Source organism: Panthera pardus, unplaced genomic scaffold (assembly GCF_024362965.1).
Source record: "Panthera pardus isolate Hobbes unplaced genomic scaffold, ASM2436296v1 HiC_scaffold_8, whole genome shotgun sequence".
NCBI classification, from domain to species: Eukaryota; Metazoa; Chordata; class Mammalia; order Carnivora; family Felidae; genus Panthera; species Panthera pardus.
In genome coordinates, this window is record NW_026527013.1 from 6,646,105 (window position 1) to 6,663,141 (window position 17,037).

General features: G+C 50.9%; 1 protein-coding gene across 3 annotated transcripts in view; it reads right to left on the reverse strand.

Moving 5' to 3' along the window:
- LOC109254162 (mucin-16-like) overlaps positions 1-17,037 on the reverse strand; it is a 93,829-nt gene that overhangs the window by 15,010 nt on the left and 61,782 nt on the right. For 2 of the 3 annotated variants that reach the window (XM_019427842.2, XM_019427843.2), the window contains exons 29-44: positions 15,699-15,871; positions 15,533-15,568; positions 14,941-15,065; positions 14,442-14,509; positions 13,680-13,852; positions 13,528-13,563; positions 12,987-13,022; positions 11,332-11,456; positions 11,170-11,237; positions 10,541-10,713; positions 10,219-10,254; positions 6,246-6,370; positions 6,086-6,153; positions 3,998-4,170; positions 2,578-2,613; positions 1,352-1,417 (exon numbers count right to left, since the gene is read on the reverse strand). In XM_019427842.2, the coding sequence (XP_019283387.2) occupies positions 1,352-1,417; positions 2,578-2,613; positions 3,998-4,170; positions 6,086-6,153; positions 6,246-6,370; positions 10,219-10,254; positions 10,541-10,713; positions 11,170-11,237; positions 11,332-11,456; positions 12,987-13,022; positions 13,528-13,563; positions 13,680-13,852; positions 14,442-14,509; positions 14,941-15,065; positions 15,533-15,568; positions 15,699-15,871 (1,517 nt within the window). The remainder of the gene's footprint in view (positions 1-1,351; positions 1,418-2,577; positions 2,614-3,997; positions 4,171-6,085; positions 6,154-6,245; positions 6,371-10,218; positions 10,255-10,540; positions 10,714-11,169; positions 11,238-11,331; positions 11,457-12,986; positions 13,023-13,527; positions 13,564-13,679; positions 13,853-14,441; positions 14,510-14,940; positions 15,066-15,532; positions 15,569-15,698; positions 15,872-17,037) is intronic. The other variant, XM_053896636.1, reaches the window with a different exon arrangement.

Consider the following 17,037-nt stretch of genomic DNA (forward strand, 5'->3'; position numbering starts at 1 on the left):
CGGTGACTACTGACAGCTGGCCTGAGACCAAATCAAAATTCTGCATTCGTCCTACTCTGTCATCTTCTCTTCCAGTGTCACCACCACCCGCCATGTGGTCACCCAAGCCAAAACCAGCACGTTGCTTAGCTCCTTCTCTCTCCCCTCCAAGTAACACCATTTCTACTTACAGAATGGTCCTCACACACCCTCTCTCTATCCTGTCCCAGATTAAGTCTTATCCTCTCTCACCTGGACCAACATCCTAGCAGACTTGCTGGATGCCCCATCTAAAGAATGTTCTCTGCACTGAACTCTAGCGGAAAAATTTTTTAATTTTTTAATTTTTAATTTATTTTTTAATGTTTATTTTTTAGAGAGACAGACAGAAAGACAGATCATGAGCAGGGGAGGAGCAGAGAAAGAGAGGGAGATGCAGAATCTGAAGCAGGCTCCAGGCTCTGAGCTGTCAGCACAGAGCCTGACATGGGGCCTGAACTCATGAACCACAAGATCATGACCTGAGCCAAAATTGGATGTTTAATGGACTGAACCATGCAGGTGTCCCAGAAATTTTTTTAAACTGCTTGTTTATTTTGAGAGAGAGAGAGAGAGAGAGAAAGCATGGGGGAGGGGCAGAGAGAGAGGGAGAGAGAATCCTAAGCAGACTCTGTGCTATCAGCACAGAGCCTGATGAAGGGCTTGATCTCCTAAACTGTGAGATCATATCCTGATCTCAAATCAAGAGTTGGACACTTAACTGACTAGACCCTAGAAGAATTTTCTTAAGTGAAAATCTCAGTATAGTCACCACTTCCCATGGCTTCCTTTGGCCTTCAGTGCTAAGTTCAAGCTTCTTGACCTGGCACTCAATGTCCCTCCCAATCTGGTTTTTGCCAGTGTTTCAGCTTCACTTCTCCATCTATTCCAGGTTAAGGTTCATGGTTCATGCAAACTAAATCCCTCTCAATTCTCTCCATATACTATGCTGTTTCTGGCCACTGAGCCTTTGCTCATCAGATTCCCTACACCAGGAAAACTCTTCATCCCCTATTTGCCTGGATGACTCCTACTCATTCTTAAAGAATCAGTTTGGGTGCAAATTTCTCCAGAAATTCCTTACCTTCCAAATTATGTTAGATCCCTCTCCCCAAAACATTTCACACTGTTATAATGGTCTGTTGATCTCACAATACTGGGGGGTCCATGAAGGTATGCATTAGATTGAATTGTCAGTAGAATCTTTGGATTGGCATGACTGTCCTAAACCAGAATTTTACACTCTGGCTTCTCAGCCCCTGTGTTACAACTGGCTGGTAGAGGTGGAGGGCTGTAAAATTTCTCTTAGGAAGAAAAAGGATTCCCTAAATACCTGTGGTGGCTTCTGGTTGCACAGATGATGATGAACTAGGCAGGAATGTGGTGGCTGCCTCAGGAGCTGTGGAAAGGGCAGTTATCAGGAGGGGACAGAGCTCCCCACAGAGTGGGAGAAACTCCCCACATTTGTCTGGACTCCAGCAATGGTGGTCCCAAGACACGAGTTCACAGGTGTGCCATAAATGAGAGCAAGGGAAGGAAGAATTGCGTGAGCAGAGGGGTGAGAGAGCCCATGAATGAAATGAACCCAAGAGAGTAAGGGTAGGTGAACAAGAGAGAGACTAAGCAAAGAAGGCAGAGAGACGAATGGGAAGAAAGGTGGACAGACAGATGGCATACCTGGATGGACAGAGGAAGAATGAACAAATGAAGGGTAAAAGGGAAAGCAAGAATAAACACAAGGAAGGAAAGTAAGAGAGATGGATGGAAGAAAAGAAGGCAGAAAGGACAAAAAGTGAACAGGCAGAGGATGGATGGATGGGTGGATGGATGGATGGAAGGAAAGAAGAAAGGAAGGAAGGAAGGAAGGAAAGAATGGAGGAAGGGTAGAAGAATACATGAAGGATAGAATGAATGAGGGATGGGGGAAGCAGGGAAAAGGAAGAAAGGATGAATGGACGGATGAATGGATGAAAGGAAGGAAAGAATGAAAGATGTATAGATGGAAGAATGAATGAAGGACAGAACGAATGAAGGATGGATGAAGGGGGGAAGGAGAGATGGAAGGATGGGTGGATGAGAGAATAGAAGGAAGAAGGAAAGGAAGGATGATGGATTAATGGATTGATGGACAAAGGGAAAGAAGGAAGGAAAGAAAGATTGAAGGAAGGAAGAAAAGAAGAAGGGAAGGAAGGAGGGAAGGAAGAGTCTAAGAGAAGGATAACTGGGAGAATGGAAGAATGGATGGGTTAAAAGATAGATGAAGGGACCATTGGCTAAGTGAATGGGAAAATTTGGCCAAACCACTAAGTGGCCACCACGATTTGCAGCTTGATATTGAGGCCCCTTTTGTGGCCCTTGTAGATTTTGTTTCCAGGAGGCACGAACTACAAGGTCATTATCTGACCTCAACCCCCATCCCTATAGGAAATGCTTGCTCAAGTTTCTTTCTCCAACCCAGATGGGTGTGGAAAGTTTATGAAGCCAATACTGGGCAAGCTCCCTTTGTTAGTGAGGAGAAAAGCTTGGCTCAAGATGGGTATGAGGTGCAAAGATACATACTTGTGGGAGGCTCATCTGGACCACGCTCGTTATAACCTGGAAACAGAAATGTCACACATAAGGGGAGGGGACAGAACAATTCCAGACATTCCATGTCTTTGTCCATGTGGTGCTCCAGCTGGATGCCTCTCTTTCTATGTACCAGGTGGCTATCTATGCATCTTCTAAGACCAGACTCCAATGTCATCTCTACCATTAAGGATTTCCTGATCTTCCGGTTAGAAACAACCCTTCCCTGTCCACCTCTCCAGCATGCCCCCATGAGACTCTCACCACATTCATGTTCACACACTCATTCCCCCACATACCCATTCATCCCACCCTCTGCCCTTCCATCCTCCCTCCAATCTATCCCTCCATCCAACAAATATTTATTGAGAACCTACTATGTACCAAGTTCCATTACATTTGGGGAATACGGCACCGAAAAAAATGTCTCTGCACCTCTGGAGCTTACCTTAGGACAGGTTGCACATGCCTCCTGTCTGTGTCCCTGGTGCCAGGCACAGTGCCTAGCTTCTAGCAGATGCTGGCGAATACTGACCAAGTGAGCAAGAAGAAGCACATAACTTGTGCCGTTTACAGGAGGAAACATCCTACCCTGGCCTCTGCAACGGCCAAGGCGAAGGGAAGAGATATGAACTCGGAACACCAAGACCCAGACTGGCCATAAATCTACTGCGGGCATGGGCAGGACCCTTCCTTTCTCTGTACCAGCTCCCTCTTTGCTAAAATGGGCATCATAAAGGACCAGGATGTCCCCCCTGCTCACCTGACGTGGCAATGGTGACAAGAAAGTGTGAGTTGCCAAACTCCATTCCCAAGTTGGAAACAGAGAGGAGAGAAGCTGAGTTACTCCAATGAACTTCACTACAGCCATGCTCTGCCTCTTAGAACCCCAGAGAAGGCTCACCCTCTTAAGCACTGTCCCTTCCTGGATGCTAGGCTGATGTCCAGTGTGTCCAAAGCTCGGGCCCCACAGATGTTCAGAACACCCACCTTAGTTCCGGCATTGGGGTCCCACCCAGAAGAGTAGACCATCCATGGTCAAGGGTGAGAAGGTGGTAGGGGAGACAGATGTGGGATTTTCTTTCCCCATGTCTCTCCCAAAAGACTCTTCTAGGAGTTAAAGGCACTGGACGCTGACTGCTGGGGCTCATGCCTGGCTTCACCCCTCTCCAGCTACACCCACTTGGACAAATTACTTAATCTTTCAGAGCCTCCATTTCTACATCTGTAAAATAGGTGTGATCAAGGACAGCCTTGCAGAATGACTGTAGGAGGATGGGGGTCAGTGTGGAGTTGAGGTTCATGCCTGAGTTTGTCCCAAGGTTTCCGCTAGAGAACTGACCTGTGGTTAATAGAAACGTTTCCAGAGATGGGGAAGCAGAAGCAGTGAGGTGGGTGAAGAACAACTCACCATTGAGGTAGAGGCTGTCCTTGTCCAGTGAATAGGGGCCCAGCCGGGTGATGCCACGGGTCTGCCTGCTCAGTTCATGGAACACCTGTTTGGCAAGTAGACCCGGGCTGCTGGGGTGCTGCCGGTAGGTGCAGAGGATGTTCACCCTCGTCTTGGCACCATTCTTCACGGACCTGAGGAAGGAGAGGTTGATGCTTGGGGACTGTAGCCCACGTGGCATCTCTCTACCCGAGGTCACCGCACACCTCATATCCTGTGTTCCAGCCTTGTTGAACCATTCACACTTTCTCCACCTGGCCACATTCTCTCACCCCAGGATCTTTGCACATGCTGTGACTTCTGTCTGGAGGTTTCTCCCTGTCTCTCCTTACCTGGGTAACTTCCAGTCATCTTTCAGGTCCCAACTTAGATACCTCCTCCTTCTCCAAAAACCCTCCCAGGCTGGGTCAGGAGAGGGTTCTGGCTGCCACAGTACCTCATGCTTCCCCCATCACAGGCCTGGTTGCCCTCAGTGTGAGCATCTATTATTTGTTCCTGTTCCCTCCAGACAGTGGCCTCCATGAGGTCAGGAAATAGGACGACAGTCTAGCTCATGGTTGTACTGAACCCCTAGTACCTCTCACATTGCCTGTTCCATGTAAAAACCAGCGTCTTGATGAATGGATAAACAAAATATGACATATCCATACAGTGGGATATTATTCAGCTTTAAAAGGGAAGGAAATTCTGACACCTGCTACAACATGGATGGACCTTGAGGACTTTGTGGTCAGTGAAATAAACCACACATGAAAGGACAGATATCATATGATTCCACTTGTATGACGTACCCAGAGTAGTCAAATTCATAGAGACAGAAAGTAGAATGGCGATTGTTAATATCTGGGGGTAGAGGGAAGCTGAGAGCTTCTGTTTAATGGGTATAGAGTTTCAGTTTTACAAGTTCTGGAGATTGGTTGCACAACAATATGAGTTGTGCTTAACACTTAACACTACTGAGTTGGACACTTAAAAATGGTTCAGATGGTAATTTTATGGTATGTGTACTTTACCACAATTAAAAAAAAACAACAACTCCTGACAAGACTCTGGAAAGTCTAATCCAAATGTCTGGAAATTCACCTCCTTTCTCTCTGCCTCTTGCTCTCTCTCTGCTCCAGCCACATTGGCCTCCTTGCTGTTCACCGAGCATGCCAAGTTCATTCCTACCTGAGGACCTTTGCCCATGCTGTTTCCTCTGCCTGGAACAGTTTTCAGGGCCAAATCCTTGTTTCCAGTTGGGACCCAGCTGAGAAATCACCACCACAAAGAGCTGGAGTATCCCAGGTAAAGCTGTTTTCCCATCTCTTATGTATTATGCTCATCACCTTACTGCATTTGAAACCACTTTAGATATCTCTCCTTCTACTTATTTTCTGCTTTATCCACTAGATGAGCACAGGGGCAGTGTCTGCCCATCACTGTGGGACCCACCACTTGCCTCAGAGGAGCCACACCACCAATGGCAGTGGAATGAAAATACAGATAGAGAAGGGCTTCATAAATGCCAAGAGAACACACACTGACCCAGAAAAGTGTGAGTAATTGCCCAATGGGTACAGAGTGATGAAGAGTTTCAGAACTAGATGGTGGGGAAGGGTGACAACATCATGCATGTAACAGATGCCACTGAAATGTATGCTTGAAAATGGTTAGAATGGCTAGTTTTATGTCTATAGATATTTTATGACAATTACAACAACGTAATATCAGAAAATGGATGTCGAACCATAAGAGACTCTTAAATACAGAGAATAAACTGAAAGTGGATGGGGGTGGGGGAGAGGGGAAAATGGGTGGTGGGCATTGAGGAGGGCACTTGATGGGATGAGCACTGGGTGTTGCATGGAAGCTATGAACCACGGGAATCTACCCCCAAAACCAAGAGCACACCTTACATACTGTATGTTAGCCAATTTGACAATAATTATATTTAAAAAAAAAATGATGCCAAAAAGGACCCTCCCACACAGTCCACCACAACCGGGAGTGGCCCCAGGACAGTCCTTGTCCTTTGGCGGTGGGCCATGGTGGGTGGGGGATTCTCACCTTAGTGAGGTGACCTTGCAGCCTGTATATCGGGTACCCAGACTGCTCTTCTGGAACAATGGGCCCAGCTGGAGAGGAAGGAGAGAGCCAGTGTGGTCAGAGGTGGCGACAGCCCCTAGAGGGGGTCATGGAGGCACAGAGGCAGAAGAAGTGCTCTCACCAGGTGCTGCATGAGGGTATCTGTGATGTTGAACTTGAGGGAGCCGGGGCGGCCCATGTCCGCTGAGTAGCGCAGGTTGTCGATGGTGAAGTTCAGTGTGAACAGCTCCTCACGGGCCTCCCCAGCTGTGGTAAGTGCAGAGAGAGCCAAGGCTTGTGGGAGGTCGGGTGCCCAACATCCACCCACAGTGGGCCTTCCAAGGGCCTCTTGTCCTCCTCCCAGGAAACCCGAGGGCCACGTTTTAATGGAGACAACTCCAGCAGCAAGGAAGGACAGGCTTAATGATCTGGGGGCTGGAGATGGTGTTTCCACCCAGGTGCAGGAGGGGAGGGTTCTGTGGAAATCATGGTGGCTTTGTTCTTTCCCAGAAGGAAAGGCTCCAGCTTACCATGCTGATGTGGGACCAAGGATAACCCCAGACATGTTCCTTCACTTTCTTTCTGTTCCCCCATCTCTATCTCTTTATCTCTCCGTGCCTCTGTCTCTCTTTTCCTCTCTCTCTGTCTGTCTCTCTCTGTCTCTCTATAACACCCAGGTATGCCAATCTTCTAGGCATTGTGTAAAAAAAAAAAAAAAAAACAACAACTAGCAGCTGTAACCAATCTCTCTGCACCTCAATTTACTCATCTGTAAGATAATAATGATTCCTACTTCAAAAGTTGTTATGAGGTTTGAACAAGTCGAATTTTGTAAAGTGCTTAAGCACAGTGCTGGGCACAGAGTAAACACCTATTTGAGTGTTTATTATAGAAGACAAATAAGCAAATACTTCCTGATCACTCACTGCAAATGGAGTTTTTACCCAGATGAATATGAGCTGGGCACTAGACTTCTCCACACTAAACAAAGGAGAACCACAGCACAGAAATGATCTCCTGCTCAGGGTTACATGACTGGAGGGAGGGAAAGTCAGGGTTTGGACCCAGGTTCTCCAACCCCAGAGTCCTTGCTCATGAACTCCCCTGATAATACACATGCTCTTGCCTAAACACATGCAGCTGGCCCAGTGTTCAATAGTGGGGGTGACCTGCATAGACCCCAGGAGAAGTATAATAAATAAATATATGATGCAAGTAAGAACAGAGGCCTGGTGGTTTGACTCCAGACTAGATAAGCAGGGAGCAGCACAGGGTCAACTGTTTAGGACAAACCTCTGCAAGAAAAGCTGACCTCCCTTCTTTCCTCCTTCTCTTCTGTTCATCACTCCTTCCAAGCTTCCTTCTGTCTATCCTTCCTTCCATCCTTCCTTTCTTCTTTCCTTCCAACTTTCTATTCATCCATGCATTCACCCTTCCTTCCTTCCTTCCTTCCTTCCTTCCTTCCTTCCTTCCTTCCTTCCTTCTATCCATCTTTGGTTCTTCCTCCCTCTATCCATTCTTTCCTTTCATCTGCCATCTGTCTATGCACCCATCCATCTCTCCACCCATTCATCCTTCTTCCATCTCTTCATCTACCCACTCATGCATCTATCCATGCATCCATGACATCCATCCATCTATCTCTCCACTCATACATTCTCCATCATCCATTCATCCACCCATCCCTCCCTCCTTTCCTCCCTCCATCCATGCACCCATGACATCCATCCATGAATTTATCTATCCATGTCTCCATCCATCCATCCTCCATATTCCATCTATCAATTCACCCATCCATCCATCCATCTATCTCTCTATCCATCCATCCTCCATCTCTCCATCAACTCACTCATCCATCTGTGCACCCATGACATCCACCCATCCAGCCAGCCAGCCAGCCACCATCCTTGCATACATCATTCCTTCCTTCATCACTCCTAGTCTTTCCTTCTTCCCATTCATACCTTCTATGCATTATGCATCCTTCTGTCTGTCTTTCCTTGTATCCTCACTTTCTTCCACCTACCTACCTTTCCTTGCTTCCTTCCTCCACCCTTTTTCTTCCTTCTATCTATCCATATTTGCTTCCTTCCACATCTATTTTTTCCATCTATTTAGACATGGTTCCTCCCTCCTTTTCCCCTTCCACTCATCTTTTCTTCCTTCCATCTGCTCATCCATCTTCTCTCCTTCCCTCCTTCTGTTCATCACTTCTTCCTTCATCCATCCCTCCACCCATCCATCTTGCCTTCCCTCCATGTACATTGAATTAAGACTATAATGCTTCTTGGGGCGCCTGGGTGGCGCAGTCGGTTAAGCGTCCGACTTCAGCCAGGTCACGATCTCGCGGTCCGTGAGTTCGAGCCCCGCGTCGGGCTCTGGGCTGATGGCTCGGAGCCTGGAGCCTGTTTCTGATTCTGTGTCTCCCTCTCTCTCTGCCCCTCCCCCGTTCATGCTCTGTCTCTCTCTGTCCCAAAATAAATAAAAAACGTTGAAAAAAAAAAAAAGACTATAATGCTTCTGAATCTATTCCAAGGACTGGATACTGATAAACAAACCACAGCCAATTGAATGAATTTAACTTATTTTTCCTCCTATCATTTGGGGAAATATGGTTCTCATTGGACCTGAGGAGCCCAGAACCCTGCTGATGTTGGAAGGAGCAAATGAGGATACTGTGGTGTAAAAGACCAGAGATGGACCCATGAAGAGTTTGCGAGGGTTGTAAAAACACACCTCGGATGCAAGGGCATTTAACTCTTGAAAAAGCTACAAGGCCCTCATTCCAGGGTTTGCTGGGGATGCAATGGGAGTTTGGCCCATGAACTTGAACAAGACAAGTGTGCACCAAAAATCAGTGTGTCATGGTAAAAAAATTAACTGAGAGATGAATGAGACTGTGAGTTTTTGGAGTCAAGGAACTCCTGGTTCTATTATTTATTTGCTGTGTGACTTGGCAGCCTCTCTGGGCTTGGGTTTACTCATCTGTAAATTGGAGCTAAGTCACATGCTTGTAGCAAGAATGAAAGGATAAGGTGCATGTGCTTTGGGATGAATTGAGTCTCCCCCCAACCACCGAAATTTGGGAAGCTCCAATCTCCAGGACCTCAGTACATGATTGTATTTGGAGACAGGGTCTTTAGAGAGGTAATTAAGTTAAAAGGAGGCTGTTGGGGTGGGCCCTAATCCAATCTGGCTGCTATCTGTATAAGAAGAGGAGATTGGGACACAGAGGGACATGGGGAATGTGTGTGCAAAGGATGACCATGCCAAGAGGCAGTAAGAGGTCACCACCCACATGCCAAGGAGAGAGGCCCCAGAGAACCCAGCCCTGCTGGCACCCCCCAGGTTCTAGCTGCGAGAAAATACACTTCTGTGCTCTGAGCCACCCAGCCTGTGGTGGCTGCTTTGGCAGCCAGAGCTGACTAATTCAGTATGCAATTTAGCACGGTGCCTGCAAGGCAGCCAGCCTCAGTACGTGTTCACTGAAAATCCAACAACTGCACAACTCTGATGTCAAGACACTCAGAACAATGAGCAGAGAGGTGAGTAAAAGGATAAGAGAAGAGAACCAGGGGAGCGCCTGTGTGGCTCGGTTGGCTAAGCATCTGGCTCTTGATTTTGGCTCAGGTCACGACTCAAGGTTGTGGGATCAAGTCTCGAGTCAGGCTCTGCACTGACGGCAAGGAGCCTGCTTGGGATTCTCTCTCCTCTCTCTCTGCCCCTCCTCTGCTTGTGCATTCTCTCTCAAAATAAATAAATAAACATTAAGAGAAAGAAAGAAAGAAGGAAAGAAAGAAAGAAAGAAAGAAAGAAAGAAAGAAAGAAAGAAAGAAAGAAAGAAAGAAAAAAGAAAGAAAGAAAGAGTAACAGGGCAGCTTTAGGAGAATCTGAGTGAAAAACATGTGGGGGTCAGAATAGTGGGGGGACAGACTTGTGTGTAAGATGCTCTAGCCCTAGGCTGGGACTCTCCACCAGATCCCAGGGAGAGAAGGGATGAATGAGGGTCCTTTCCAGTTGTTTTCCTCATCAAGGACAGGTGGTAAAGGACAACAGCTGCTCCCCAATCCCAAAGTGGGGACGAGACCCAGGAAGCCAGGGCAAGGAATACTCACCAGTGGTAGTTGGGGCTGTGACTCCATAGGTGTAACCTGCAGAGAGAAGGCCAGAGGAGCTGAGTGGGAGTTGGGGTGAGCATAAAGGAGTAAGGGAAAGGTAGGATTTAGGGGCCTTTGTGGGAAAAGCAGAGAGGGAGAGGCGGAAGAGGGATGCTTAGGGAGGAGGTGTCCAAATAGTGGGATCGGAGGTGGCTGGAGCCCATGGTACCATCATTGGAATGAACCCAGAGCAGAGGAGAAGGAGATGGGCCACAGCTTCCTTTAGAGAAACACAAACTCTGGCTGGGAAAGAGACCCTTGTGGGAGCACAGCCCCTCACCGTTGACACAGAGGCTGTCCCTGTCCAGGGTGAAGGGCCCCAGCCGGGTGATGCCATGGGTCTCACGGCTCAGCTCCCAGTATAGCCGCTCTCTGTCCAACCTGGGGCCCACAGGGTCAGAGTGGACGGTGCAGACGATGTCCACTCCAGTGGCTGTCCCACCCTTCTCAAGCCTGGGGAAAGAAGGACATGGGAATGTTGAATACTGTTGGAGGGGTCCTTCTGGATGGGGACAGCAAGAAGGTAGAAGGCAGGAGGCAGAGAGGGTATAAAAGGGCTGGCTCTGAAGGCCAAAGGGGCTCTCCTAAGTGTCTCTTGTTGGAGATGACCCCCTCACAACTAAGAACAGAAAACACCTTAATTGGAATTGGCAGACAAGATCTAGTGGTTCTTCCAAGAGGAAAGCTTTCATCTAAAACAGATGATCGTCTGGATTTTGTAAGTATAAGCACGATGCCTCACTTCTAGGTCTTGAGCGTTCCTACTCCGGGGGCATGAAGAAGGCATGAAAGCATTGTGATGGGTGCTGGAGGCCAGCTGTGCCAAAGGCATGCCCAGGAACTGAGCCCTGCTGGCCAGCGCGTGAGGATCCACTGGACCCAACACATCCCTCCACCCGAGGGTCTCACCTGAGCGAGGCAAGTCTGCAGCCAGCGTAGAGGGGGCCGACACTGGTCTTACTGAGCAGGAGCTTGAGCTGGTGGGGAGAGAGAGGAGGGTGAGCAGAAGGGCTGAAGGGCTAGGCGGGCGGGCATTGGTGGCGCTGACGGTGGTCATCGAGCGGCTCTCACCTGGTGCTGGAGGATCCTCTTGGTGGAGTTGAACTTCAAGGAACTGGGGTGCCCCATGTCCTCAGTGTAGTGCAGGTTGGTGATGGTGAAGTTCAGGGTGAAGGACACCAGAGCGGGGCCAGTGGCTGCAGTGAGGGAGGAAGAGAAAAATGTCCAGCTTGGACCACGGTAAGGGCCAAGGTTGCTTGGAGCTCTAACGGTAGAGTACTGGCAGAGGACCTAACTGCAGCCATGGACTGCAGAGGCGGAAGGAGAGAACATGGAATTCTTCACTCGTTTCGTTCAGTGAGCGTGTACCAGGTGTCTCATGTGTGTGAGGCTCTGTGCTGGGCTCTGCGGGTCCAAGGTGGGGCATAGGCTGCTAATATTGAAGCCAGGAGAGTGGCCAGACCATCATGCTGCAGGGGAGCCCGGAGGCTGTGCATTTCCAGAGGGGTATCCAACAAATGACTGAGGACAGCTTCCAGGAGGAAGCATCACTTCAGATGTGACCAAGAGCATGAGTAAGAGTCAGCTGAGCAAGAGGAAGAGCACTCAAGCGGAAGAATCAGCCTCTGGACACAAGCCCAGCAGGAGGACAGGGTAGTTGTACTCAAGGGACTTGAATGCTTTCATTGTGGCCATGAGGAAGTATAGATGTGAGACTGGAGGGGTCCTGGGAGCCCAGAAAGGGGGGGCAGTGACTATGCAGCTCAGGGGTTTGGACATGTAGATAAGATGGAGTCATTCAAAGATCGTCAACAAGACAGCAATTATGTGGACAGAGGGAGGGACGCTGCAGCCGCTGTGCAGAGGACTGTAGGAGGCCAGAGAAGAGGCTACTGCATTAGTCCTGGCAAAAAAAAAAAAATGCCCATGGCCTGAATCAAGGCTGAGTGACACAGATATAGAGAAAGGACTTGCAAAATATTACAAAGGGAGAAGAGATGATTTGGTGATGGATGGATGGATGTGGGAGGTGAATGAGAGGGAGGGCCAAGGTTGACACCCATGTCCCTGCCTTCGGTAATAAGGAAAGGGAGCAAGTTTGGGAGGAGACTGTGACTTCAGAGTCAGAGACCAAGGGCCCCGGTGATGTCCAGGAGGTGGGTGGGTGGACCAAGCATCAGAAGCTGCTTCCTGGAGTGGGCTAGACTCGAGATTTGGATTCTGAGCAGCTGGACCCACAGAAGCTAGATGCTCCCTGAAACCCATGGGAATGGATGAGTTTCCTTGGGGAAGCTGAATAAGCAACGAGAGAAGAAGTGATCTTGAATGAAGGATTTCGTAGAAATGATTTTGGTACCAGTAGAACCTTCCTACTTGAGGGCTTGAGGGTTGGAGCTAGAGAAGGATGCGGAGGTGACAGCAGCAGAGGGAGAAAACCACAGGGGATGCTATCAGAGGTGTGCTCCATCGGTGTGGGAATGGTGGTAACAGTGGTGGCTCCTGTGATAACTTGTGTCCTTGTCTCTCTGCCCATCAGAGAGACATCAGGGCATCGTCCTCAGTTGTGTTGGGGGGAGAGGCGGCTCCTGTCACCTCCAGCTCGGCCCGCATTTCCATACATGTCCTCGGGACTTCCCATCCAGAAGGGGAGGAACAGGAGGGAAGGCCTGGCTGACTGAGCAGGGGAAGGGTGGTGGTCACAGGCACACGAGGTCGGAAATACTCACTGTTGGGGGTGGTGGCTGAAGCCGGTTGGGTGTGACCTGCAAAGAGAAAGCAAGATGAGGAGGAGGGGAACGGAGAGGTCCTGCGTGAAGGGGCAACTTGGCTGTGAGGCAGCTGGACCATCCCAGCCATGATTCCTCACAAGGAAGACAATCGGGAAGACATCTCCGGAGAGACCAAAACCTTGCCCAAAGCACAGGAAATGTGAGCCCCGGGGGAAGTCTGAACTCATGCAGCGCCTGCTGCTGCAGAACCCACAGGGAGCAGGAGACCCACAGCCCGGCACAGCCCGCACCATGGATGGAGAGTCTGTCATCCCGGAAGCTGGGAGGAGACAGGTGCTCGGGGTGGGGACCTCGTCATCCTGCAGATGCCAGGGACCGGGGGCCTATGTCTGGGGCTTTAATGGGCATGGATCCCCATTCACCCGAGGCCGGGGTGGAGCAGGGGTGCGGAGGGCAGGCGGTGGGCTCCTGGCCTCTTCTGTTCTAAGGGCAGGGCCTCACGTGGTTGCAGGGACTTCTGAAGCCTCTGAATACTCACTGCTGGGGGTGGTGGCCCGCGTCTGGTGGGCGAAACCTGCACAGGTCGAGGGAGAAAGGGTGAGGAGGGGGAGGAGTGAGGGAAAGGGAGGAATGGATGGAGAGGAGGATGTGGGGCCTGGAGAAGTGCAGACATGGGTGGCAGCCCCTCACCATTGATGTAGAGACTGTTGGGATCCAGGGTGTAGGGACCCAGCCTGGTGACACCACGGGTCAGCTGACTCAGCTCCTGGTACAGCCGCTCTCTGTCCAGCCCAGGGCCTGTGGGGTCAGGGCGGTGGGTGCAGACGGCATCCACTCCAGTGGCTGCCCCATCCTTCTCGGGCCTGGGGAGGGCAGGTAGAGGTAACAATTGATGCAGTCCCCAGGCAGGGCTCCTGGGACCCCTGGGGCGGGACAGAAAGGGGCCAGGGGAAGCGAGGAGGCTGGAACCCACCTCTGGCCAGCCTGGGACCATGCACACTGTCAATGGGTGGGAGGATTTTTATTAAATCGCAAGTCTGAAACCTGCAGCCTCACGGCATGGGGACGGGAGGGCTTCTACTTGAGACAGGCGGAGAGCTGGAATTGGGGATTAAAGCAAGTGGAAAAGGCATGCTTGTCTTGAGAGGAATCCTAGGGATAGAACTGAAAACCTCAAGGAAGTACCCTCTTTGGTCAAATCGAGGCAGGAGGAAATTCAGAAGGATGACCAGACTAGGGTCCCCATCCTACTGAGGGGCTCTGCAGAATCTGGGAACAGTTTGGGGGCGGGGGGAGGGAGGTGGTTACAATCAGAAGAGGCCTTGATCCTGGAGCCAGTGCCTCCTGAATTCCACCTCTGCTGAGGGCAGAGAGGGAAGGAAGGAAGCAGAGGGAACTCCTAGGGTCTGAAAGCGCTTAAGGCAGCCCTGGCCAGGGATTGTAAGGTCTCACCTGAGCAAGGTCAGTCTGCAGCCTGAGTACAGGGGGCCCACACTGGTGTTCTGGAACAAGGGTCCGAGCTGTGGGTGAGGGCAAGGAAACTTAATAGATGACCTGTGGGGCACCTGGGTGGCTCAGTCAGTTGAGCGTCCTACTTCGGCTCAGGTCATGATCTCACGGCTCTCGTGAGTTCCAGCCCCGCGTCGGGCTCTGTGCTGACAGCTCAGAGCCTGGAGCCTTCATCGAATTCTGTGTCTCCTTCTCTCTCTGCCCCTCCCCCACTTGTGCTCCGTCTCTCTGTCTCTCAAAAATAGATAAATGTAAAAAAAATTAAAAAAAACATAGATGATCTGTGATGCAGGGGCAGGATGGTATCGGTGGGCGGGGCAAGAATGAGGTGAGAGGGGCTAGCTGCCGGAGGATGGGGCAGGAGTGGGCGGGGCTGGCACCAGAATGCAGGATGGAGACTAGGTGGGCGGGGCTGGCAGGGTGAGGTGGGCGCGGCTCTCACCTGGCGCTGCAGGGACCTCTCCGTGGTGTTAAATTTCAAGGATCCAGGAGGCTGCATGTCCTCAGCGTAGTGTAGGTTGGTGATAGTGAAGTTGAGGGTGAAAGGCACAAGGGGATGTCCCGTGGCTGCAGCAGGGGAGGGAGAGGAGAGGCCAGGCTGTCAGGCCCGGGATGGATACGCGAGGGCCTGGGAATAGCAGCCGTCTCACTGGGGACCGTAGCAAGGGCTGAGGGTCCTTGGGGACCTAATCTCAGAACCACCGGTGTGGACACGAGACCATCACATGATGCAGGCGAAGGTGGGCGTGATTTGCAGGAGACAGTTTACCACCTGACATTCTTATTTACTCAAGCCCACGTTCAGGTACTTCCTTCCGTCCGCCCGACCACCCCCACGTGGTGGCCATTTCTCTGTGTCCAGCCAACAGCACAGAGGTGACGCACAGCTGAGTCTTACTGCAATGACTTCCCAGCCTGTGTCCCTGATCTCTTCCCTCCCTGACAGCTGGAGGTGCCCGCAGCAGCCTCCTTCCCTGGTGGTGGGGGGGGGGGGGGGGGGCGGGGAGAGCTCCTGAAGACCCCTGAGTACTCACCACTGGGGGCGGTTACTGGTGTCTGGTGGGTGTAGCCTACGGAGAGAGGGCGAGAGAGAGGGGAGGTGTTGAGGTGAAGCAGGACTAAAGAAGCCCTGGGGGTTGGGGGGGGGGGCGGGAAACGTGAGGTTGACAGCTCAGCCAAGGGCAGGTGGCCGCTACTCACCACTGACAAAGAGACTGTCCTGCTCCAGGGTGTAGGGGCCCAGCCAGGTGATACCACGGGTCAGCCGGCTCAGCTCCCAGTACAGCTTCTCTCTATCCAGCCCGCGGCCCGCAGGGTCGGGGCGGTAGGAACAGATTGTGTTCACCCTGGTGGCTGCTCCAGCCTTCTCGGGCCTGGGGAGGGCAGGACACAGCGGTGCAGAAGGTTAAGATCCATCTGCAGAGGGTCCCTGAGGGCTACCATTATGGGGGCACCATGGGGAAAGCCAGGAAGCGGTGCGGTTCCTGTCGACAGGCCCCGACATGCTCGTCATCCACCACTGAGGGAATTTGCTCCACATGCTGAAAATGGTTCCTTTCGGGGCCGCCTCCTGAGACCGGGCCCCTCTGTGTTTTATGATGCACCATCGTCACACTGCCGAGTCTCACTTAAAATGGGAATCTGCCTTTGTCGGGAATCTGCTGAAATCCTTCCGGCTCCCTACTGCCTGTGGATGAAGCCCCACTGTGCTGTCCCAACATGCACATCACGGCATTCACGGCCACCCCGCGCCTCCCCCCTTGTGGGTGAGAATGTCTGCTCTGCATGCTGGCTACCTTAGGTTCTCAGCTGTGGCTCCCTCTCCCTGAACCACTCCTCCTGGCCCGGAGCCATGTCTCCTGGCCACCGAGTCCTCCTCTCCAGGTATGAGCTGCCACTTCAGTTCCTCCTGGACCCACTACACTTCCCATCTCTCGGCACTGCAACAGTCTCTCCGGGCCTCAGTTTCTCATCTATAAAATGGGTGTAATCATGGTACCCAGGTATGTCTCGTGAGGATTAAGTCTGTTGTTGTAAGTATAAGGCTTACAACGGTATCTGGTACCTCCCTAAGTGCTAGGGGAGTATCTGCCACTATTGTTTTATTCACCATTAAGTTATGTGTTTTTATATCATTAATCACATAATTCACATATAATAATTACATATAATTAATTTGTGTGCATATGTTTGCATGTGTTTGCATATAATTAACGTGGTACCCTCTTTTTGATGGCAGAGTCAATGCTTTGGCCTCCATGGAGATTTCAGAGCTCAGCATGGAGCTTGGACACAGTAGGTGCTCAAGCAATGCTTGTGAATGCAAAGAAAATTTGTAGAACGCCAGGGCAGTGGTAGGAGGGCACTTCTGCTGTGGGTGCATCAGTACCCTGGGCTAGACCCCAAGAAAGAGGGCCTCATTCCATCCTGCTCTATCTTAGCACCGCAGGGAGGGAATCCTTTCTCAAATTCTATTTTTGGAGCCATGGAGATATCCTGGGGAGATGCCCACCAAGGCTGAACCCTCCAGGGGACCTCG